Source organism: Taudactylus pleione, unplaced genomic scaffold (genome assembly GCF_031769625.1).
Source record: "Taudactylus pleione unplaced genomic scaffold, aTauple2 ptg000372l, whole genome shotgun sequence".
Classification (NCBI taxonomy): domain Eukaryota; kingdom Metazoa; phylum Chordata; class Amphibia; order Anura; family Myobatrachidae; genus Taudactylus; species Taudactylus pleione.
Window position 1 is genome coordinate 17,815,521 of NW_028284773.1, and position 26,402 is coordinate 17,841,922.

At 42.0% G+C, this 26,402-nt stretch overlaps 1 protein-coding gene across 1 annotated transcript; it reads left to right on the forward strand.

Annotated features, from left to right (window-relative positions):
* The first annotated feature begins 579 nt into the window (after positions 1-579).
* On the forward strand, positions 580-25,389 carry LOC148508324 (fetuin-B-like). The gene is made up of 7 exons (XM_088444709.1): positions 580-789; positions 9,450-9,572; positions 19,300-19,387; positions 19,537-19,703; positions 21,318-21,431; positions 22,034-22,129; positions 24,808-25,389. The coding sequence occupies exons 1-7, from the start codon at positions 580-582 to the stop codon at positions 25,387-25,389; spliced, it is 1,380 nt and encodes a 459-aa protein (XP_088300835.1).
* The last annotated feature ends 1,013 nt before the right edge of the window (positions 25,390-26,402 follow it).

Genomic DNA, 26,402 nt, shown 5'->3' on the forward strand with positions numbered 1-26,402 from the left:
CGTTTTTTTGGAGGGAAAAATCCGAACTCCACGTGCAAACTCGAACTTATCCGAGCCTGCACATCCCTACTAAATAGTGTAGATATTTTAATCCACAAACAATCTAAATAGTTTCTAATTGGTCAATTTGCAGAATCTATCATTAAAAAAGTATGTAGGTGTAACTTTATCTATTATCACTATACTTCCCATTTCAAAATGTATGGTCGACTAAACTTTTAAACTAAACCTTTAATATGATCATCAATGCCTTTTTTTTTTTAATAAAAATTATTTCTCACACCTTTGCCTGATATAGTATTTAGATTTATCCTCTAGTTGCTTAACTGTTAGATAAGGATGGGATGACTGCAACTGAGGAAGTCACTTTGCCACAGATAATAACATGTACATTCAGGACAATGACCTGTCCTCTACACAGTCAGTATTTGGCAAAACGGAGTCTTCTAATCATTTACCTTTTATTTGTAATTCTGCAATAATAAGGTCAAGGAGAGACAGACGAGTACATAATTAAGGACTATATAATATTGTGCCTTTGGAAATAAAGTGTCAGAAAAAAATCCTTTGAACTGATCCATGAAAATGGAGCCGGTTTATGCACTAGCCTTGTGTTTGTTAGTGTCTCTGTGTTCTGCCACCAGCCCCCCTCCACCACCCAAGATAACCCCACTAAACTGCAATGAAACCCAGGTACAGACAGACGTGGCAGCAGACCTGATAAATGAACGCCGGGATGAAGGATTTGTGCTAAAGCCAATCCGAGTTAAATCAATTTTTCAGAAAGAGGTGAGTGACATTCCTATGGCAATGACGTCACGCAACAGCAAAAATGTAACATTGCATTTTGTTATCCTAAACGTAAAGGAGAATAAGCAAGTGATCCTGTCCTAGGTTGTAGGGACTTTTGCAGGATTCACAACCATTCATGTTATGCACCTTTTTCTGCAGTGAGTGAGTGTGTTTCTGTACATTACAAGACCTTACTAAATACAAGAGAAGAGAGGTGCAAGCATTAAACAGCTTCAGCTCTTTCATGTAAAGGCTAACAGAAAAAGTTTACTATAGCTTGAAAAATCAATTGCACAATGGATAACAGCAGAGCGGTGGTTCCAGTCACTATGAAGTTTAATTAGTAACGCCATTTTCCAGGCGGTACAGGACAGAACAAATCTATCAATGACAATTGATATAATTGATGTGAACTTTGGTTATCTGTGGAGACCTGGAGCTGATGTAACATTTGTTTTTTGTTGTTTTTTTTTTTTTTTAAAAAGGGCAGTATCTAATTGTGTTTTTTCACCCATTTGGTGATTTACAAAACACCTGTCGGTCAGTATCCTTACCCCAGTGACGTACGGTGAGGTAAATGCCTGGGGAGGCACTGGCTAGTATCAGAGAGAGATTTACAAATATATACATATATATATATATATATATGAACCCGAGGGTTCTTGTGGGCATTATACAAAGGTGCAGCAGTATATAGTGCAGGAAATTTGGTGTGTTTAGGTCAGTGATGTGTGGAAAAGGTACACAGGGGAGGCAGTGCCTCACCTGCCATACACTTTTTACTCCAGAATTTGAATATAAAAATGATTAGAATAATACAAAGAGGATATCTATAATATTTTCTTTACATTTTTCTTATAATTTTTATAGTCAAAACTCTGGAATATACCTAAGTATGACAGGAAAGGCTCTGCCTCACTTCACCGCACATCACTGCCTTACCCTTCCACATCCCCTATCCCTACCTCTAAGCCTAACCTCCCCCTTAGTGCCTAAACCAAACCTCCCCTCTGCACCCTAAACCTATCCCTTCCCCCTAGTGCCTAACCCTAACCCCTAAACCTCCCTCTAACTCCAATATTTACCATCGGGATGCCGACGGTCTGGATGCCAGCGCCAGGAGGTGTCTCAATTCCGGCACCAGCATTCTAAGCGCCGGCATACCAACTGTCAGTATTATGACTGCATCCCACTTAAGGGGTGCTCCAATCATAATTATGTTCCCTTCCCTCGCTATTTATAAACCACCTTATAATACACAGGTTCCTTTAACCCCAATTACATAGATAGAGATCCCAGTGCTGCTTTTATGGTTTGCAGGAACTCACTGAATATAACTGTATGTCTGCTGAAACTGAAACTTACTGCTTCATAATGTACAGATAGCAGAGGAGATGTGAAGGTGCTAGAGAACTATTATCAAAATATATTAATAACTATTATGAGTATATATATATATATATATATATTTATTATATACATATATATATATATTTATATATATATATATATATATAAAACTCCAAGATAGAACCGCACTCACTTAATGAACAACAGAGGGTGCCTCAGCTACTTAATAACACATGTGCAAAAGTGAGATCAGATCCCCTTCATGAAAAAAAGGGGGACCCAACCATTGAAGCCAGCACACCAGACAGTTAATCAACAAAAAAAACATGTATTGTAAAGTACAGCCAAATTACATCGGGAAGCCACAAAGAATTGCATGTCACAACTGCGATGCAGTGGATACTCAACAGTGCCTGGTGACCAAATGCAGTATGATAGGTTAAGAGCCCGACGGCCGTTTCGGTGGTGCGACCACCTTCATCATGAGCATAGTATTATTTTGGACCTGTCGTTCGTATGGAAAAATGAAAGATGCTAGAAAAATTTGACTGACAACAGCCATGCGCATTGCATGTAATTGTTTGTGGGCAAATAAAATATATGGTTAAGTTAGTGAGGAAGGTGGTGAGTGGCATGTCCCAGAGTGGTGTGATATAAATATTTTCATTGCATGTATTTAATGGCTGTTTGGATTGATCACCTTTGGGTCAGTTGCTATGTAGGCCATTATATGGCCATACTGTTTCACAAAGCATTTCTGAAGAATACCTCCTGGATGTTGGCTGCTTGGAACGGTAATTGAGTAATGTATGGGGACAAAAGATATCTCCCAAACACCCAAAATGTCCAAAAACAGTTGTTTGGACAAGTTGGTTAAATCAAACATGTTTAGTCTAACTAACCCAACTGAATTCTAAGTATTTAGTGTGGATGGAAACTTTCCTCCCAACTGACCAGTTTACAGAAGTAGTCGAACACTCTCCTCCTATTTCTGCTCCAATCCCCACGCATTGCACACCTCTAGAATGCAGATACAGCTACCCCTGCCACAGTACAGCTTATAGTACACGGTACATCTGTGGGAGATGGGAAAGGGAGCATTTACAGCCGCAGATGGATCTGTAGCTCAGACATGAAGGGAGAGTGTCTGGTAACTGCAGCTCTAAATAAACTGCTGCGTCTTCTAAACACAAGCGCAAATTTACTGGCAGGGAATTGCAGTTATCAGACACACTGCTGTACAGCTTGGGGAATTGTGTGACACGCTGCTGTACAGCTTGGGGAATTGTGTGACACGCTGCTGTGCAGGGGGGAATTGTGTGATGCGCTGCTGTACAGGTTGGGGAATTGTGTGACACACTGCTGTACAGGGGGGGAATTGTGTGTATTGTGTGACACGCAGCTGTACAGCTTGGGGAATTGTGTGACATGCTGCTGTACAGCTTGGGGAATTGTGTGACACGCTGTTGTGCAGGGGGGAATTGTGTGACGCGCTGCTGTACAGGTTGGGGAATTGTGTGACACACTGCTGTACAGGGGGGGAATAGTGTGAATTGTGTGACACGCTGCTGTGCAGGGAGTGAATTGTGTGACACACTCCTGTACAGGGGGGGAATAGTGTGAATTGTGTGACACGCTGCTGTGCAGGGAGTGAATTGTGTGACACACTGCTGTACAGGGGGGGTATTGTGTGACACGCTGCTGTACAGCTTGGGGAATTGTGTGACATGCTGCTGTACAGCTTGGGGAATTGTGTAACACGCTGCTGTGCAGGGGGGAATTGTGTGACGCGCTGCTGTGCAGGGAGTGAATTGTGTGACACACTGCTGTACAGGGGGGGAATAGTGTGAATTGTGTGACACGCTGCTGTGCAGGGAGTGAATTGTGTGACACACTGCTGTACAGGGGGGGAATAGTGTGAATTGTGTGACACGCTGCTGTGCAGGGAGTGAATTGTGTGACACACTGCTGTACAGGGGGGGAATAGTGTGAATTGTGTGACACGCTGCTGTGCAGGGAGTGAATTGTGTGACACACTGCTGTACAGGTTGGGGAATTGTGTGACACACTGCTGTACAGCTTGGGAAATTGTGTGAAATGCTGCTGTGCAAAGGGGAATTGTGTGACACACTGCTGTGCAGGGAGTGAATTGTGTGACACACTGCTGTACAGGTTGGGGAATTGTGTGACACACTGCTGTACAGCTTGGGGAATTGTGTGAAATGCTGCTGTGCAGGGGGGAATTGTGTGACACACTGCTGTGCAGGGAGTGAATTGTGTGACACACTGCTGTACAGGTTGGGGAATTGTGTGACACACTGCTGTACAGGTTTGGGAATTGTGTGACACACTGCTGTACAGGTTGGGGAATTGTATGACACACTGCTGTACAGCTTGGGGAATTGTGTGACACACTGCTGTACAGCTTGGGGAATAGTGTGACACACTGCTGTACAGGTTGGGGAATTGTGTGACACTGCTGTACAGCTTGGGGAATAGTGTGAATTGTGTGACACTGCTGTACAGGTTGGGGAATTGTGTGACACACTGCTGTACAGGTTGGGGAATTGTGTGACACTGCTGTACAGCTTGGGGAATAGTGTGAATTGTGTGACACTGCTGTACAGGTTGGGGAATTGTGTGACACACTGCTGTACAGGTTGGGGAATTGTGTGACACGCTCTACAGCTTGGGGAATAGTGTGAATTGTGTGACACACTGCTGTACAGGTTGGGGAATTGTGTGACACACTGCTGTACAGCTTGGGGAATTGTGTGAAATGCTGCTGTGCAGGGGGGAATTGTGTGACACACTGCTGTGCAGGGAGTGAATTGTGTGACACACTGCTGTACAGGTTGGGGAATTGTGTGACGCGCTGCTGTACAGGTTGGGGAATTGTGTGACACACTGCTGTACAGGGGGGGAATAGTGTGAATTGTGTGACACGCTGCTGTGCAGGGAGTGAATTGTGTGACACACTGCTGTACAGGGGGGGAATAGTGTGAATTGTGTGACACGCTGCTGTGCAGGGAGTGAATTGTGTGACACACTGCTGTACAGGGGGGGTATTGTGTGACACGCTGCTGTACAGCTTGGGGAATTGTGTGACATGCTGCTGTACAGCTTGGGGAATTGTGTAACACGCTGCTGTGCAGGGGGGAATTGTGTGACGCGCTGCTGTGCAGGGAGTGAATTGTGTGACACACTGCTGTACAGGGGGGGAATAGTGTGAATTGTGTGACACGCTGCTGTGCAGGGAGTGAATTGTGTGACACACTGCTGTACAGGGGGGGAATAGTGTGAATTGTGTGACACGCTGCTGTGCAGGGAGTGAATTGTGTGACACACTGCTGTACAGGGGGGGAATAGTGTGTATTGTGTGACACGCTGCTGTGCAGGGAGTCAATTGTGTGACACACTGCTGTACAGGTTGGGGAATTGTGTGACACACTGCTGTACAGCTTGGGAAATTGTGTGAAATGCTGCTGTGCAAAGGGGAATTGTGTGACACACTGCTGTGCAGGGAGTGAATTGTGTGACACACTGCTGTACAGGTTGGGGAATTGTGTGACACACTGCTGTACAGCTTGGGGAATTGTGTGAAATGCTGCTGTGCAGGGGGGAATTGTGTGACACACTGCTGTGCAGGGAGTGAATTGTGTGACACACTGCTGTACAGGTTGGGGAATTGTGTGACACACTGCTGTACAGGTTGGGGAATTGTGTGACACACTGCTGTACAGGTTGGGGAATTGTATGACACACTGCTGTACAGCTTGGGGAATTGTGTGACACACTGCTGTACAGCTTGGGGAATAGTGTGACACTGCTGTACAGGTTGGGGAATTGTGTGACACTGCTGTACAGCTTGGGGAATAGTGTGAATTGTGTGACACTGCTGTACAGGTTGGGGAATTGTGTGACACACTGCTGTACAGGTTGGGGAATTGTGTGACACTGCTGTACAGCTTGGGGAATAGTGTGAATTGTGTGACACTGCTGTACAGGTTGGGGAATTGTGTGACACACTGCTGTACAGGTTGGGGAATTGTGTGACACGCTGTACAGCTTGGGGAATAGTGTGAATTGTGTGACACACTGCTGTACAGGTTGGGGAATTGTGTGACACACTGCTGTACAGCTTGGGGAATTGTGTGAAATGCTGCTGTGCAGGGGGGAATTGTGTGACACACTGCTGTGCAGGGAGTGAATTGTGTGACACACTGCTGTACAGGTTGGGGAATTGTGTGACACACTGCTGTACAGGTTGGGGAATTGTGTGACACACTGCTGTACAGGTTGGGGAATTGTGTGACACACTGCTGTACAGCTTGGGGAATTGTGTGACACACTGCTGTACAGCTTGGGGAATAGTGTGACACACTGCTGTACAGGTTGGGGAATTGTGTGACACTGCTGTACAGCTTGGGGAATAGTGTGAATTGTGTGACACTGCTGTACAGGTTGGGGAATTGTGTGACACACTGCTGTACAGGTTGGGGAATTGTGTGACACGCTGTACAGCTTGGGGAATAGTGTGAATTGTGTGACACACTGCTGTACAGGTTGGGGAATTGTGTGACACACTGCTGTACAGGTTGGGGAATTGTGTGACACACTGCTGTACAGCTTGGGGAATTGTGTGAAATGCTGCTGTGCAGGGAGTGAATTGAGTGACACACTGCTGTACAGGGGGGGAATAGTGTGAATTGTGTGGTACCCTGCTGTGCAGGGAGTGAATTGAGTGACACACTGCCGTACAGGTTGGGGAATTGTGGGGGCATGTGTGACAAGGTGCTGTGCAGGGTGGGCATGTGTGACAAGGTGCTGTGCAGGGGGGGGCATGTGTGACAAGGTGCTGTGCAGGGGGGGCATGTGTGACAAGGTGCTGTGCAGGGGGGGCATGTGTGACAAGGTGCTGTGCAGGGGGGTATGTGTGACAAGGTGATGTGGAGGGGGGGTATGTGTGACAAGGTGCTGTGCAGGGGGGGGTATGTGTGACAAGGTGCTGTGCAGGGGGGGCATGTGTGACAAGGTGCTGTGCAGGGGGGGGCATGTGTGACAAGGTGCTGTGCAGGGGGGTATGTGTGACAAGGTGATGTGGAGGGGGGGTATGTGTGACAAGGTGCTGTGCAGGAGGGGTATGTGTGACAAGGTGCTGTGCAGGGTGGGCATGTGTGACAAGGTGCTGTGCAGGGGGGGCATGTGTGACAAGGTGCTGTGCAGGGGGGGCATGTGTGACAAGGTGCTGTGCAGGGGGGTATGTGTGACAAGGTGATGTGGAGGGGGGGTATGTGTGACAAGGTGCTGTGCAGGGGGGGGTATGTGTGACAAGGTGCTGTGCAGGGGGGGTATGCGTGACAAGGTGCTGTGCAGGGGGAGCATGTGTGACAAGGTGCTGTGCAGGGGGGGAGGAATGTAATAGCCTGTGGCTTGCAGGCATCATCGAGACCCCAGCGAGGCTGGCTGATGATTTAAAGTAGCAATCAATTAACAGAAAAAGCCAACCAATCTCTATGATGGACAATGTTCTACTGTTGTATTGGAGACGGGGCAGGCAGGCTCAGTTGATTGACTCCTGCAGCCATACATGAGATATGAGTGAAGATATATAGAGAAAATGGCGCTGGGATAATATATTCAATTAATTCCCTGCTCACTATTTTTCCATATGCTTAGTTGAAAATAGCTGCCTTGGCAAGGTATATTTGTAAAATGCTTATTTAATTATTTATATTTGTATTAAAACACAGAAACACTTTTAACTGTACAATATGATGCAAACAATAAAGCTGTTATGCTCGAGATTTAAACATCGTATCAGGAAATAAACATTGGCAAATACATTGGGCATCCAAATGACAATTTGTGTGGCTAAGCAAAAAGATACATATACAGTCATTTATATGCAGTAATCATCGGCTGAGCCGTGTATATTACCACAAACTCTGTTAAATACAGCAGTTAGTTGTCCCGCACCTACCTGAAGGGTTAACTAAAAACATGTGTAACTGTCTCAGGCTTTCAGGTCGGTCGGTGTTATAATGCGGCGGATTCTTGGCATAAATTCCTGCGTATTATGCATTGATAACAGTGGTGCTGGACAGTTAAGGTGGCCACACACATGGTGATCTGCAAACGATCAGCCGATGTGTACGATTTGTGTACGATTTCCCTTGAAGCTCTCCCCGGCAGCTCTGCACACGATCTCCACACGATCTGCACACAATTTGGTGTCCAATCTTCAAACGATCTCTCCTGCATCCAGACTTTCACAGTGCATCGGGTCCTAGATTGTCAGATCTGCCCTACTGCACAGCAGATCTGAAGATGCGATGTGCGAACAGCGGGGACGCGCATCGCATCGTGATCGTGAGTGGGGACTCACGATTTACTCAGGATTTGGCCATATTTTACATGATCTGTCAATCGAACGCGTCAGAATCTGCCAGATCGAGTAAAATATCGCTATGTGTGTGGCCAGCATTACTCCTTAAGTTATAACTGTGAGGTGGTCATGGAAGGTACTTTCTTTAGCCTGTTCGCTTCTGTAGTTCCTGGATGGCAAAGTTCTCAGCAGCGTCCCGCTAAATGATCTTTCCGGTAAGTATCCCTGCTCCTGATGTGTGCTTTCTGCTGCCAAAGAGACCTGGGGCCATCTCTGCGAGGCACACATCAGGAGCAGTCAGACACCTAACACAGGGAGCTTTTTGTTCCTGCATAGGAAGCCCGGTAGTTCTAACTATATGGAGCTAGTTGTAATTGTCAGTATAAAACCAGTGCAGCTAGACAGAACTAACGTGTGGCTAACAGGGATTGGATTTGGAATTGTGGCCGCACACTGCATACTGTAGCTATGCTTAGCTGAAATGGTTTTAAACTGACCATTTCAACTACCTTCATGTAGTTAGAATTGCCATGTTTTCTACACAGGAGAAAATAACTCCATGTGTTAGGCATCTGACTGTGGTGTATGAGGTTGAGAGTTTGAGTACCATGTATGACATGTTCTGAATTGTCTGTTTTCAAGGGGATATACAGTAAATTAATAAGGTGAACACAAACCACGCTATTACTGATAGCTCACAAGTTAAGTATATGAATATGTGGTATACAGTAGGGAGGTTGGTGTTCAAATCCCTTGCTTGGAGGGTTCTAAAAGTAAGTAGTTTATCCTGCATTTGCCCCTGTGAATATGTTTGTAGTCAACTCACAAAGATCCTGGCGTACTCTCATGTTCTCTTCTAGCTATTCTATCAGTGATACTATTACCTCCATTGTTCATTTTGCTTTTTTATTTATTGCAGTCATTGAAAGTACTCGGAGGCAGCATCTACTACATAAACTTTGATGTTATTGAAACAGAATGCTCTGTATTGAGTGGGAAGAAGTGGAAAGAGTGCAATAGTGATATCCCTTTCCATATACAGGCAAGTATTAAAATAGAAACAACTAAGTGATATTGTATATTATAATTATTCAGACAGAGCATATAGACTGTAACATTCACTAATACCCCCTTTCCACTGGCCAAAATTCCCAGATTACTGCAGTGTAAACCCGGATAGTGGCTCAGTGAAAAGGGCTCCTAGGTAAAAATCCTGGGTCAATTGACCCGGGATTTGTTCCCGGGTATGGAGCAGGGTTTTCAGCAGGTAAAATCCTGGTCAAGCTCAGTGTAAACGGGTTACCCGGGTCTTCCGACCCGAGACCCATTACCAGCATGGTGATTGGGTGGTATTCAGAAGCTGTCTGTGTGACAGCTGTCACCGGGGAGGGAGAGATTACAGCCTCCTCGTATGGTCCGGACTGTTCCAGTTTTTACCCCATCATCTTCATACGGGGAGGCTGTAATCTCTCCCTGCCAGTCTCCCCGGTGACAGCTGTGACATCACAGCCTCCTGAAAGGACACCCCGGATGGATTCCCTTCCCAGGTCGCCGGCCTGGCGTTCAGGGGAGAGCTGGAGTTTCCGGCATTTGGTGATGACATCATCTCCAAATGCTGGCACTGCACTGGCGCCAACCTGGGAATATCCCGGGTTGGCGCCGCAGTGGACATGGGGTAAATCTCGGGTCTGACCTGTCTTGGAACCGTGTTACAAATCCCGGGACAGACCCGGGATTTTTGTGGAAAAGGGGTATTAGTGTCTGACTGGTGGCTTGTCTGCCAAATGTGGTCTCTGAATTCATGAATTCAATGAAAATAAGTGTCCACTTCTGTACACAGCTGTACAAGCAGCGGTTAAGTCAGATAATATTTGGGTAACAATTGGTGGAAGGATCTCAGATATAGGGGACTAATCATCAAAGTGAGCAGGTCTGTTAGACATGTGGAGACAGCAGCAGTTCTTGATCAGCAGCATGAAAAACAGATAAATTCCAAAGGAACCAATATATCCTAGTGTGACATCACTAGATTTTACTTATTTACAAACAATTTTGTGTATCCTGTTGTTTTCTTTTTAACTCTGCTTTATTATCTAAAATTTTATATGTATTTAATGTACTAATATGTATGTTTTAATAGTAAATTATAATACTCTTAGGGGCATATGTATCAATGTGATACATATCTGCCCCTAATTGATGTGCCCCTAATTGATGTGAGATAAATTCTGAAATATATATCACCAACCAATCAGCTCCAAACTATCATTTCTTAAACACAGCTGGCAAAATGTAAATTAGAAGCTGATTGGTTGATGATATATATCTCACAATTTTATCTAACATCAAGCTTTGATACATATGCCCCTTAATGTTTAAAAGTTGTTTGATTTATAGCAACACCAGTGCCTCACATAGGGCTCTATTTACTAAGCAGTGTTAGGAGACAGAGTGAAAAGTGATAAGGTGCCAGCCAATCAGCTCCCAACTGTCATCTCACAGGCTGTATATGAAAAATGACACTTGGGAGCTGATTGGCTGGCACCTAATCACTTTTCACTCTGTGTCCTAACACTGCTTAGTAACTAAACCCCATAATCTTTTTCATTGTCTTTTCTTTTAGTAAGCTAGCCACTTCTCTTTGAGGCTGCTGTGTTGTCTATATATGAAGGTTTTATACTGTCAGTGTAGTACATACTCGGTGTTATGTGGACCCATTCACTGTTGCTGCAACATAGGAATTGTCATGGATATCTCCTGCGTATAGCACAGGTCACATGCACTGCACTTACACTATTTGGGGATGCAGACATTCTGATCCTCCTCCGCCGCCCTTGCATTGCACGAGTGACCGGTCGTACATGCGTAATAACTCTGCCAGGCAGGAACCCAGCAGTGTAAACTTATGCTGCTAGTATTATCAGTGAAAGTATGGATGTTAGGGTTCTCAGGACAGCACCAGAGCAATATTTCAGCATTGCAATTGATATTGAATAGACCCATAAGGGTATATTTACGTACATGCAGCACAAACTCTCGGTATGTACCACAGGTTTACACAGCAGAACTAAACAGGTTACAGCTGCAATTCGCAAAACTAATAACCTCTTGCAATGTGAAGCACAACACTGGCCCCATCAGGAAAGCTCACATTGCTAGTGTAATACTCTAACGTAAGGCTGCATTCTAGATACCATTGAAAAGTATATCATGCATGTGCAGGATAGTATGCCTGCACATACCCAGTAATTATTTCTGTGCTACTCTATTCTGGGCATGTGCAAACCAATAAGTAAAAATTTGCCGAAGTCCGCCATACTGCTCACATTACTTCACAAGTGGACATCACACCGGCACTGCAAGGTAAGTAAGCATAAAACCATCCAAAGCTTTGTGCGTAGTGGTGGTCCATGCAGTCACACTCCTTAAGCCATGCACACAGCACAATCCTTTGCCAAGGAAGACTACTTGTGTAACCCATGGGGGAGGGGGTGGCAGAACTGCTAAGGTCATTCTCAGGGTTCTTGGCTGGGGAAGTGAGACTGTTTGGGAGTAGTAGATCTGGCAAATGGTGTATAGAGGAGGATGATCAAACAGACTAAGGGCCTGATTCAGATCCGAATGCAAGAGGCTATTCTGTCGTTATTGACCAATGTTCAGTGTGCATGTGCCGCGATACTGCGACGGATCCGGTTGCAGTGTGGGGAAGCCACAGCCTGACCGACAGACTGCGGCCATTTAGGGCAGAAATTGGGAGGAGCATCTAAAATGGAGAAATGCCGGCAATGTTTTGGGGCATGCCAGAGCCAGTATCTGGATCTTCTGATGAAGATTCACTGGCCTCGGCACCTTACTTGTGGTGGACATTCTGAGTGACCTATGGGTAAAGCTGGGTACACACTTTTTCGATTGCAGGCTGATTGGGTAAAGCTGTCCCAATCAGCCGTGCAGTCTGTTCCCAGTGTGACCTCCTGTCAGCCGCGTACACACTGTGCAGACATAGCACAGTGTGTACGGGCTTCTATGGGTCGGGAGGTCGATAAATATTAAAAAGTACCTAAGATGCGGCCTCCCGATCCCGACCGTTGCTGGAACGTTAGAACGCTCCTGCATTGAGACAGCGTACACACCTATACAATCCAACGGCCATTCTCTCGATATTGGATGAGCGGCCCGATGATTGTATAGGTGTGTACCCAGCTTTACTTAGATGTCCGATATTCGCTGCGATCTTGCTGATGGAGATGTGTGGTGTGATCGGCTGTGTGTGGAAGTAATGTGTGGTGTGATCGACTGTGAGTGTGGAAGTAATATGTGTTGGGTTCAGCTGTGTGCGTGGAAGTAATGTGTGTTGTGTTCGGCTGTGTGTGTAGAAGTAATGTGTGTTGTGTTCGACTGTGTGCAGAAGTAATGTGTGGTTCGATTGGCTGAGTGTGGAAATAATGTGTGGTGTGATCGGCTGTGTGCGGAAGTAATGTGTGATGTGATTGGCTGTGTGTGTGGAAGTAATGTGTGGTGTGATCGGCTGTGTATAGAAATAATGTGTGCAGTGATCGGCTGTGTGTGGAAGTAATGTTTGGTGTGATCAATTGTGTGTGGAAGTAATGTGTGGAAGTAATGTGTGGTGTGATCGGCTGTGTGTGGGTGTAGAAGTAATGTGTGGTGTGATCAGGGGAGTAGCGAGGGTGGTTCCGGTGGAGCATGAGCTCCGGGTGCCAAATGGATAGAGGGCGCCATCCAGGGTCCCGGAATTAATGGGCGCTACTCAGTATGACGGCCGCCTGTTAGTTTTATCTCGGTTTGTTTGCTCTATATCCTAAATAAGTTATGGTTTTGAGATCCGTTTCTACATTTCAAGATCCCTCAAGCTGCCCAGATTGCCTCCCCTCCGGCATTCCCTCCTCTGTGATCATCTTCTGTCACTTCCCCTTTCCTGTCAGATTGATTACATTCACTTCTCACCTCTTCAATTCCCTCCCCTCTCTACCCTGTGTTTGGCTCTTTGCCCCTGTCCACTACTTTCTTATTGGCTTCTGTCACCACCCCTCTCTGATCAATTCTTTGCCCTGCCCCTCTCCTTTCTTATTGGTTTCTGTCACCACCCCTAGGCTTTTCTTATTGGCTTCTGTCACCTCCCCTCTCTGATGGCACTTTCCTCTCCCATCTCCTCTTTGATCCCCTCTCTTCTTCTCTCCTCATTCATTCATTGTGCTTTAATGGACTTAAAAGTGACACATCTGAGGTAAAGTCCTAAACTTCAATTACAAGGTATTAGATTAAACAAAGTCACTGCTTTGCTATTTAAAGTAATGAGGTGTTCCCAGGCATGACCACAAAGTGTTATTTGAAAGGTCTTTTAAAAAGTATTAGGAGACCTGAAATAATAATAATGGTGGTAGACAGAACATGACATGGTTAGTAGTTCTCACATTAATATAGGTGCAATGTATATTTGTAAAGTAGGAGCATAGCTGAGAAAGGAGCTTACCATAGGTGTCCCCACTCCAGTTAAAGCTACTCGGGGCAGTAATTACAGTAATAAGCCGTGCACCCTGTGGCATTTCACTCTTGCACATATATTTTGTCAATTTAAGTTAAATAATCAGAATATATACTACAATCTCTTCTATTGACTAATAATAATGATTCAAAGGAGATAAAAGTCAGATCCTAGGTGCTATACATTAATAAAGCAGTGCCAAAGCAGCTACTCCTTAATGTCAGCGTATCATGAAGCATTCTACTCCCCCAATGTCCAGCATGATGCTGCCACTGTTTGCTGTTTTTCTCTTCACTTCAGTATTCCCCCGCAGGCTGGCCATACCCCACTGGCAGAGTCCAGTACAGGGAGAGGGGGGGGGGGTATGACATGCACTTTCTCCGGGCGCCATGGTTCCACACTACCCCTTTGGCTGTGATCGGCTGTTTGTGGAAGTAATGTGGGATGTGATCGGCTGTGTATGGAAGTAATGTGTGATGTGATCGGCTGTGTGTGTGGAAGTAATGTGTGGTGTGATCGACTGTGTGTGTGGAAGTAATGTGTGGTGTGATCGGCTGTGTGTGTGGAAGTAATGTGTGATGTGATCGGCTGTGTGTGGAAGTAATGTGTGATGTGATTGGCTGTGTGTGTGGAAGTAATGTGTGGTGTGATCGACTGTGTGTGTGGAAGTAATGTGTGGTGTGATCGGCTGTGTGTGTGGAAGTAATGTGTGATGTGATCGGCTGTGTGTGGAAGTAATGTGTGATGTGATCGGCTGTGTGTGTGGAAGTAATGTGTGGTGTGATCGACTGTGTGTGTGGAAGTAATGTGTGATGTGATCGGCTGTGTGTGTGGAAGTAATGTGTGATGTGATCGGCTGTGTGTGTGGAAGTAATGTGTGATGTGATCGGCTGTGTGTGTGGAAGTAATGTGTGGTGTGATCGACTGTGTGTGTGGAAGTAATGTGTGGTGTGATCGACTGTGTGTGTGGAAGTAATGTGTGATGTGATCGGCTGTGTGTGTGGAAGTAATGTGTGGTGTGATCGACTGTGTGTGTGGAAGTAATGTGTGGTGTGATCGGCTGTGTGTGTGGAAGTAATGTGTGGTGTGATCGGCTGTGTGTGTGGAAGTAATGTGTGGTGTGATCGGCTGTGTGTGTGGAATGTGTGGTGTGATCGGCCGTGTGTGTGGAAGTAATGTGTGATGTGATCGGCTGTGTGTGTGGAAGTAATGTGTGGTGTGATCGGCTGTGTGTGTGGAATGTGTGGTGTGATCGGCTGTGTGTGTGGAAGTAATATGTGGTGTGATCGGCTGTGTGTGTGGAAGTAATGTGTGGGGTGATTGGCTGTGTGTGAACAGGTATTTTTTTAAATAATCTAAATAAACATTCCCAAAGTTGCTGCATAAAAAATGTTTCAATTACTCTAGAAAAATATTTGGCACAATTCTATCTTTACATCAAACAATATTCAATAGTCATGAAAATACATAGACAGAAATAAGTATAGCAGCAATTAATTACTCTAGAATCCTGTGATATTGGAGTAGTATTTAGCACAATTCTACCTTTACACCAAACAATATTCAGCAATCATAAAGATACATAAACAGGAATAAGTATAGCAGCAATTATTTACTCTAGAATCCTGTGATATTGGAGTAGTATTTAGCACAATTCTACCTTTACACCAAACAATATTCAGCAATCATAAAGATACATAATCAGGAATAAGTTTAGCAGCAAATAATTTCACAGTCCAGTCCTTAGATTTAGTGTTAGTAAACAATTTTTAGTTGGTAAGAAAAACGTCCTGTTGTTAATAGCAATCCTGTTGCTAGACTGAACAGTGGCCAAAGAAACAGTCTTGATTAGTAACAAAAAGCGTTGGTTCTTAGGTGCAAAAACAGTCTCATAGCAGGTTAGTATAATATACTGTTAATTGAATGTAACAGAAAACTCTATCTCCCAATAAAACTAAATGTAAGGGGGTAGAAGAGAGGATGAAGACAATGGGGCCTATTCATCAACACTAAAATAACGTTTTTAAGGACATTTTCTTTAAATAACGTTATATTAGTATTCATGAAGCCACTTAGCACAGGAGATATCACTGATATCTCCTTGCTAAGCTCCCCTGCGTTAATTTTCACACTCCCCATACATTAGTATGGGGATATGGAAATTATGGTATTCATCAAAGTCTGAAAATTATGTATTTTCAGAAGTTGATAGAGTTACTATTCGCCACTGTGAGTTGGTGAATAGCAGGACAGACTTACCTGCTTCCAGCTGTGCAGGTCCCCCGGAGTCTTCCTCCAGCGCTCTGATGCATCCTCTGGCTCCGTCTGTTATGCTGACATTGTGTTCTACCAGCAGAACACAATAAAGTTTAGAAAAATTTTTTTTTTTCTAAACTGCACTGTGTGCTGCTGGGAGACCACATGACAGACCAGCAGGACGGAGTCGGAGGCGCTGCAGCAGGCAGGTAAGTGCGGGACGGGGGGAGGTGAGCGGAGGGGGGAGGGGTGGTTGGGGGGGCGAACACAAACTTACCACAGCTGTAAGTAGTGCTGCACATTCGCTGGGTTTACGTTTGTAACAGCGCATGCGCAGCACAGATTCCAGCTGCGGTAAGTTAGAGCAGGCAGGGAAAACTATTTCCCGAAAAGCTGTCATCGCAAAAATGACAGCTTTTCGGAATAGATAGTTATAGGGAGACGGAATGATGAATTCCTCCGGTAATTAGGTAGAACTCCATGCGAGTTCTAAACCTAATTACATCCGTCGATATTTTAGGTATGATGAATAGGCCCCAATGTTACCTGATTAAATGTCTTCATTCCTGGCCAGGAAGTAAAGGTGGATATACAGTCAGGTCCATAAATATTGGGACATTGACAGAATTTTCATATTTTGGCCTCTATTCACCACCACAATGGCTTTGAAATGGAACAAACAAGATGTGCTTTAACTGCAGACTTTCAGATTTAATTTGAGGGTAATTACATCTAAATCAGGTGAACGGTGTAGGAATTACAACGGTTTCTATATGTGCCTCCCACTTTTTAAGGGGCCAAAAGTAATGGGACTATCAAATCAAAAGCTATTTCATGGACAGGTGTGGGCTATTCCCTCGTTATTTCATTATCAATTAAGCAGGTAAAAGGTCTGAAGTTGATTCTAGGTGTGGCATTTGCATTTGGAATCAGTTGCTGTCGACTCTCAATATGAGATCCAAAGAGCTGTCACTATCAGTGAAGCAAGCCATCATTAGGCTGAAAAAATCAAAACAAACCCATCAGAGAGATAGCAAAAACATTAGGTGTGGCCAAATCAACTGTTTGGAACATTCTTAAAAAGAAAGAACGCACCGGAGAGCTCAGCAACACCAAAAGACCTGGAAGACCACGGAAAACAACTGTGGTGGATGACAGAAGAATTATTTCCCTGGTGAAGAAAAACCCCTTCACAACAGTTGGCCAAATCAAGAACACTCTCCAGGAGGTAGGTGTATATGTGTCAAAGTCAACAATCAAGAGAAGACTTCACAAGAGTGAATATAGAGGGTTCACCACAAGATGTAAACCATTGGTGAGCCACAAAAACAGGAAGACCAGATTAGAGTTTGCCAAACAACATCTAAAAAAGCCATTACAGTTCTGGAACAACATCCTGTGGACAGATGAGACAAAGACCAACTTGTACCAGTGTGATGGGAAGAGAAGAGTATGGAGAAGGAAAGGAACTGCTCATGATCCAAAACATACCACCTCATCAGTGAAGCATGGTGGTGGTAGTGTCATGGCGTGGGCATGTATGGCTGCCAATGGAACTGGTTCCCTTGTATTTATTGATGATGTGACTACTGACAAAAGCAGCAGAATGAATTCTGAAGTTTTCGGGCAATATTATATGCTCATATTCAGTCAAATGCTTCACAACTCATTGGACGGCGCTTTACAGTGCAGATGGACAATGACCCGCAGCATACTGCAAAAGCAACCAAAGAGTTTTTTAAGGCTAAAAAGTGGAATGTTATGCAATGGCCAAGTCAATCCCCTGACCTGAATCCGATTGAGCATGCATTTCACTTGATGAAGACAAAACTGAAGGGAAAATGCCCCAAGAACAAGCAGGAACTGAAGACATTTGCAGTAGAGGCCTGGCAGAGCATCACCAGGGATGAAACCCAGCGTCTGGTGATGTCTATGCGTTCCAGACTTCAGGCTGTAATTGCCTGCAAAGGATTTGCAACAAAGTATTAAAAAGTGAAAGTTAGATTTAGGATTGTTTAGTTTGTCCCATTACATTTGGCCCCTTAAAAAGTGGGAGGCACATATAGAAACCGTTGTAATTCCTACACCGTTCACCTGATTTGGATGTAATTACCCTCAAATTAAATCTGAAAGTCTGCAGTTAAAGCATATCTTGTTTGTTCCATTTCAAAGCCATTGTGGTGGTGAATAGAGGCCAAAATATGGAAATTCTGTCAATGTCCCAATATTTATGCACCTGACTGTATTATTTATTACCAATGACCGGCTGACATGTTTAGTTGGATCCCTGAACTGCAGCAATATATGCTGTTTACGTTCATGCAGAGACATACAGCTTTGGACAGATAAATATCCATACAGAATGTCCATATGATATGGTGACAGCAGGGAAAACCAGATGCCAGTAATGTATACACTTAATGCATTTCTCCGCCTTTATAGTTAATCAGCGTCTTCATCAGAAGATCTAGATTTTCTATGTGGATAATTATCTGTCAAAAGCTGTGTGTCTCCGGATGAGAACAGCAGCCTGAAGATAAACATTCTATCTATTTTTATCACTATTGAATATTGTTTGATGTAAAGATGGAACTGTGCCAAATATTTTTCTAGAGTAAGTGAAACATTTTTTTTTGCCTGGCAGTAACTTTGTGAATGTTTATTTAGGTATTTATACTAATCAAGTTTTATATGTTTGTTATTTTAAATATGGATACCGGCCGGTAATTTTTCAATATTGTGATATTATATATATGTGTTTAGTTTGGATTAAAACTTTTTATTTTCTGATTTCATCAGCGCTGCATCTTTCTTGTAAATTTTCTGTGTGTTGCATAACGGGTTTTTTTTTGGGTACCTCTTAAAGACGGCTGCAGGGGAATCTGTATTTATATATTGAGCAGCAGTGCTGAGAAATATCTGATTTTACATTTTTTTTAAAGTGGTGTGTGTTTAGTTCCCCACTCAAAGCAATTCTTTTGTTTTTAATAAAACAATACTATTTATGTTACAGGGATTTGGTAACTGCAGAGCCATTATTTTAATAGCCAAGCCATGGAGAATACTGAAACTGTTGAAGTACAACTGCACCCTGACTACAGGTACAGCAATAGGGGGAAGAGCGTATATTTGTGTGGATGGTGGCTGGTTAGGCGAATGTGGGGTGGCATAGGGACTGTGGCAACTACTGTTATGCAGTGGTCACAGGTTAAGACAATTGTACACATCTGACTGCCTGTTTTGTTATCAGTTCCTTCCAGCATAATTAACAGGCTGTGTCCAGACTGCCCTACACTGATAGGTGATATCACACCTGACGTTAAAGCAAAGGCTGATCGCTTGGTTGAAAAATTCAATAAAGAAAGCAATCAGACCAATCATTTTAAAGTGGACCATATAGAAAGAGTCAGACTACAGGTAAGCATATGCCCTTGTCAGATAACTGTAACCCGGCGGATCCTTGCTGCTTGCTTATAAATAAAAAGTCACATATATGTACTGGTTTTCCTAAGTGCAGTGTAACCTGTTATATCATTATTATACTGTAGATTACAAAAACTGTATATATTATATAAGGTAATGTACTACCTTTATTAAATTATATAGATATTAGAAGTAATTAAGGGGTTTAGTGACAATATAAAAGTACAACACTGTTGACTACGTGCTTTTATAGAGGTAACAGAAACTAGAGGTGACTTTTGATATCCATATAATTTTCAAGCAGGATGTATTATTATTATTAATATTGTTATTATTATCCCTTATTTATATGGCACCACAAGGAGTCCACAGTGCCTTACAGAGTACATAAACATAGTAGGGCTTGTAAAAGAGGGCAGGCAATTGGAATATGTCTGGAGAGGAAGATGAGTCGGCAGGAGCATTGAGGACAGATTTGAGTGGAGAGAGATTGGAGGCAGGGAGGCCAGATAGGATGAGGTTACAGTAGTCTAGTCTAGAGATGGCCAATGAGTGGATGAGGGTCTTAGCTGCCTCCAGTGTGAGAGAGAGTCTAATTCTGGAGATATTTCTGAGATGGAAATGGCAGGACTGTGAGAGATGCTGAAAGTGTGGTTTGAAGAAGAGGGAGGAAGGATAACTCCAAGACAGCGCACTTGCAGGCTAGAGGAGATGACTGTGCTGTCAATAGATAATCAAATCATTAGAACAGACTAGTTTTTGGGACGAATTTTGAAGAGATTAAATTTTTACCTAGATTTTAGCCTAACCACAATATTTTATTTAGAAACAAACATAAGGGAACTAAAATAATGATATAACAATTTGTAAAAAATAATATAGCATATAAATTGGATAGGTAGTACATGGTAGGGAGAGGGAGAAATAGTGCTATGTCTCTCGTTTTTCCTTTTCGCTCTGTCATCTGAGATAATGGTACTAAACTCTGAAATTATTCTCAAAATTAGGTATATAAAGAAAACAATATATAAACAGTGCTTTAAGCAGAAAGGTAAACACTATATAAAATGCATACATTTTATTTTACAAAGATAATATGCAATACTGATGGTAAAATAACAGAACTGTGCCTAATAAAAATATAAAGTAATAAAATTAATGATACCATGTAACAAATAGCAGAAATATGGAACAATGTATCACATAGCATCATGCATCTTTCCTTTCCTGTGTTGCAATTCATATACAGTATATTGTTTGCCTATCTTATTTGTAGGGAAATGTTTAAATATCGTTTTCCTTATACAGGTATGCCTTTAGTTGCCTTTGGAGAGTGAAATATAATTTTTGTATTAGTTATTTTTGTATTTATTTTTTCCTTCAACTTCTACTATAATATTAATAACTCCTCAGCTAAATAACTATTTTTTCCACTGTAGTGCATATATTAATGCTTATTTATTTCCATTATTATTGACAAATTATTAAATACTTTATATGAAAAAAACTAATTTGCAATGACTAAATATCACATTTCTTTGAATTTGAAGAATTTAAAAAGTAATCAGCAAATGACATAACATAACGTTGTGACTTTTATTTTTTCAGTGGGTATTTGGACCATCTTACTTCTTCGATTTCACTATTAAAGAAACAGACTGTTCGAAAACACAGACTGATGTTAACTTAGAAAACTGCAATGATCTAAAAGACAATGAAAGAGTAAGTAAAATGTTTTGCATAAACTGGACTATATTACTCCGTAATCTGATTTTGCAGAGTCAACTCACAAGCTGAGGTAAATTAAAAAGAAAAAAAAGTAGCAAAAATCTTTACCAGACTCTGGATAACTTCAAATGGCTTTACTTGTTTCTTCTCCTAGAACTAGATATAAAATTTTAAATTACATTCCCACAAAAGATGATGGTATTACATACCACGGATGATAAACATTTTTTTATGAATACTATACCATGCAGCAGACATTGTGGCACAGAGTATGCACTACGCTAGTTGTCATTGCGTAATTTGCGTGTTTCTGCACTATACATACCTAGTAAGTGAACGCATGCAAATATGGCTCATGCACATATACACGATGATGAATTATAGTAAACTAGGTGCATATCCTGCCGATGAGAACAAGATATTTACAGCTCAGCATTATGTGCGGCAATATGCAATTATTATGTGCACTAATTTTACAACCATATTTGCTACCATTTCTGAATCATCCTTTGTGTGTAAAAAGCAAATACATAGATAAAGTTTTGTAAAACCCGCTCTTACTTCTCTTCCCACTGTGTATTTCTTCTCACCCACAGCATGTTGGTTTCTGCAATGGAAACGCATACTCAGACTCATCTTCACCAGATAAGGTGGAAAACCTAGTTGTCTCCTGTGAAATCTACGAGCCAAGGGTAATAAACCTTTCATCTACTTACATTTCATCTACAAACAAAAACTATTAACAAATAGAAGTAAGGATTCTGGTTTAGGTCTGAATTAAGTGAATTATTACAAATGGAGAAAGTAAGTAATGTAAAATTTAAAATGAAAGGCTTAGTTCTTTCATTTACAGTAAAATGTAATATTTTAAATGAATAAAATGTAATATTTTTAAATGAATACAACTCCTCAAAACTCTCATCCACTACTTTTTACTAGATATTAATTTTTGATTTTTCAAAGTCATAGTTCAAATGGAAATTAAAATGCTCATTCACAACATTATTACATATAATATCTTATTTTCTCTATACTTAGTCTATATTTGTTCAAATTAGGGGACAAAATCCTCCATAGAAAAAGACCCACCAATTAATTTAAATGATTATTCACTGACAGCCAATCAGAAGTGGTCAGTGTGGGATAATTGACTGGCTTTCATAGAATGGAAGTCCCAGTTAAATCTAGATTTAATGTTTTAGCATAGTGAGCTGTCGGCTGTTTGTTATGGAAATATTTTGTTGTTTATCTCCATTTGGGCTATGAGAGATCAAGCACAAAGGATGAAGACAATACGACTCTATTTCACTGGAGGTAACTGTCAATCAGTTGCTGTTATTAAGTCTTGTGTGTGTATTTTTTCTACAGGTGACTGACAGCTACCTCCAGTTTGATCACAGATGCTGTCAGTTAATTTATTTAAAATTCAGTTGCTTTTTTAAATTCTTTATTATCAGCAGCATCTGTCTAGCAGAGTATATTGTGATTCTCACTGCAACCTAATATAATTTACAGTGACTCAATATAAGAAAATAAGTAAATCTGAAGTACAACCTCCTAGTTAAAGCTGATATTGCAATTTCTGAATGTAGGTTATTCATTGAATATTTTATTCCGACTATAAAGCAGGGAACTATTTGTACAGGAAAAATCATGAATTTTTACACGTCATCCAACTGCTCAATACAAAGGTCTTCATAATACTTGAATAAGTACTTAATTTATTCTATGTTTTTCCAAGCTACTTCATAAATGCAATTCATAGTACTGGAAAGTACATGCAAGCTATTAAAAATAAGCTGAATAAAAACCACAAATCAGTATTATACAAAGAAGAAACAAGTGTAATTGAAACATAAACATAGAAGCAACACAGAAAGTGGAAAAAATGTGTCCTGTCCTGCCATAGTCACTGTCCACTCAATACAATGAGGGAGCGTGATGTGTAAGTGTGGCTTATGCAACAAATACTGCTTCAACCTTTTTATCTTAAATAAAGGTTTACCATCTGTACTGTAGTTCTTCTATTAAATAGAAACATGTTCTAAGTTTATTTTGTTCCAATAGGTATATTATAGTGGATTGTAGCATTGTTTTACTATTCCCACAATTCTCAACATCCACCTCAAATTTATCCTTGACATTTTGATACCTACCGCCCAGTGAGGAAGCTTCAAAACTTCATTACACACTCACTGCAAATAATTTTCAACCCTCAAAATCCTTCCTTCCAGCCACAATTAATATTCCTAATCGTTACTCCCCCTTCAGCTCACTCACCATTGTCCACTGTAGGGGTAGTTCGCTAACTTTCTCCCGTCCATTCTTCCTTGGTTCCTTCAGTACAATACTGTATTGTGTGATGGGATTGTAGATGCCTATGCATTGTTGTCAGAGCCTGTTCAGCAATGCAGCAGTTGTGTAGCAGGTCCAGTAGTTTGTGCTGATAGGTCACTTGGTGCCCTAGTCCTTAATATGCTGCAGCTCAAGGAACCTGAAAATTCTTCCATTGCCAGCACTCACACCTCTTTGGCTCCCAATTACCTTTAACAGCAACTGCTACACTGTTTCCTGCAGTAACACACATACAACTCCTTAAAATGTCAGATACCAAATACCAAAACACTCGAGTTGTCTATCTGGAATCGGTATGTAATACAGATGGACAGGATGCCGGGTGTCAGTACACTGACAGCGGCATCCCAATGGTTAAAATCCCGACAGGGGAATGGTAAGTAATGTTCCCCTGTCCTATTTACTCCCTAACCTTTCTTTCCTGCACCCTTATACTAACCCTCCATACCCCGCACCCTAACTCTCTCAGGAAGTGCCTAAACCTAATCCTCCCCCCTTAGTGCCTAACCCCAAAACTCCACCCTTAGTGCCTAACCAATTATACTCCCCCCCCCCGGTGGTGCCTGAACCTAACCCCCTGCTGCCTGGAGCCTAATGCTAACCTTCCCACTCCCACAGCCAAATGCTAACCCCCCTGGGGTGCCTAAACCTAAGGGCCCCCCCAGTTGATGCTTACCTTTTCCCGGTGTCCTTATAATTGGGATGCCATCTGCTGGGATCCCAACGTCGGCATCCCGAGTCGTGCTGGGATTTCTGCGCCGGTGTTGTCTCAGTGATCAGGATTCCGATGTTGGGTTTCCAGCAGATGGCATCCCGCTCTTGTCGGAATCCTAATCACATCCCGTCTATCTATAACAGCAGAAATAATGTATTAATATCCCCTCCACAATTTCCTTCATTAATTAACATGTTTCCATTCAGTAATTCATTAACCAAATTAAATCATTTTCGACAAGTGGATATTTGTAGATCTGTTTTTAATAAAAATTTAATTAATATGGTTGTTACTTTTAAGGATGATCATCATGAACATAAACATTGCGATCATGGAAAAGAAAGCTCAAAGTCAGAACAAGGAAAGGAAAAGCCTGATGCCAAAGGAACTGGTGAGGCAGGACCAGATCATCATCCATTTGGGCCTGGTTCAGAGCGGAGACGTCATAGACATCACCACTGCCGTCCGCACCATCATAAACATGGCCATCATCATCATCATCATCCACACCATCGTCATTCTCACCACCATCATCATCATGACGTAAACCAGACCCACCACCCTGACCATTCACACGATCACAAACATTATGATCATCACAACCATACTGCACTTGAAGGACATGGCTCATCATCTGAAGAGGACCATGATAAGAAATCATTAGTCAAAAAATCAAAGGGAAGAGTTCAAATTTACTACAGTGCTGATGATTCACAAATTGCGCCATCTCCAACCGTCTATCGCCCACCTCATGTTCCAGAACCTCATAGAAAACATATACATGATAAGATTGATTTTCTTAATGAAGATTCACCACTAGAAACATGTCCTGGTAAACTGCCGGTGGACCTACCACAAGTTATTAAGGATATTCTTGAATAGAGTACAAGAAAAAAAGGTCTGAAAAGTAAAAAGAAAAACATGTAAAAAATAAATAAATAAGTATTTCTGAAATATAAACATGAGTAATAGTGTTTTTCAGACAAAGCTTACGATCAGCTATATTTCTCAAAATCAATCAGTAATATTAAAGACAAAAAATTTATAAATATACAGCATATTGCTAATTATCTCATCAATTTTAATGTAAAACTTAATTTTAGCAGGCAGTATTTGACAGTGTATTGATACTAAACTTTGAGTTTTTATTTGTGTCATATTAATTTCTACAGTTTACATTTTGTAATAAAATGAAGAAATATAAGTAGAGAAAACCATGGATAAGGGACATTATCACAAACCATATATGTAATGTTTCTGGGAATAAAAAGGCCTAAACCATTTACAACTGCAATTTGCCAGGAGCTATCATGATATTTAGATTGAAGGTTATTTTAGTAAATGAAGAAGAGACATACAATATAGAGCCTTATTCAGTCAGTTGCAGCCGGAATCACAAAACGCAATCACAAATCCATTAGCATTTTTTCAGCCAATTCAGAGTCAGTCGTATATGCAAATCTGGAGCTGAGACTCCCTCCCCTTGGCTGTAGCTTCCTCACCTTATCATACCTGGCTGAAATGAGACTGGATTGTGACTGGAGCTGGATAGAGCAGATAATAAATTAGCAAGTGGATTAGATCATCTGTTCCTGTAATATCTGTAAATGGCGAACAGTAGTATGCGTAAATATATACAGTAACTGTACTAATATTATAAGAATATGTTGTCTGTCTGTTTGTTCCAAGTTGGCACAAAAACGATTGAACCGATTTTCATGCAAACACTGCATCATTGGAAACGCCTAGAAATAACCGCCATTTTGTTTCATCTTCATCCATCAAGTTAAAGCTGTGCAATAAGAAAAACAAAATTTACTGCCATCATCAATGCAAGAGATACTGTAGGTGTGGCACCATATGCGATGCTGGTAAGGGGTGGGGGAAGAGGTACT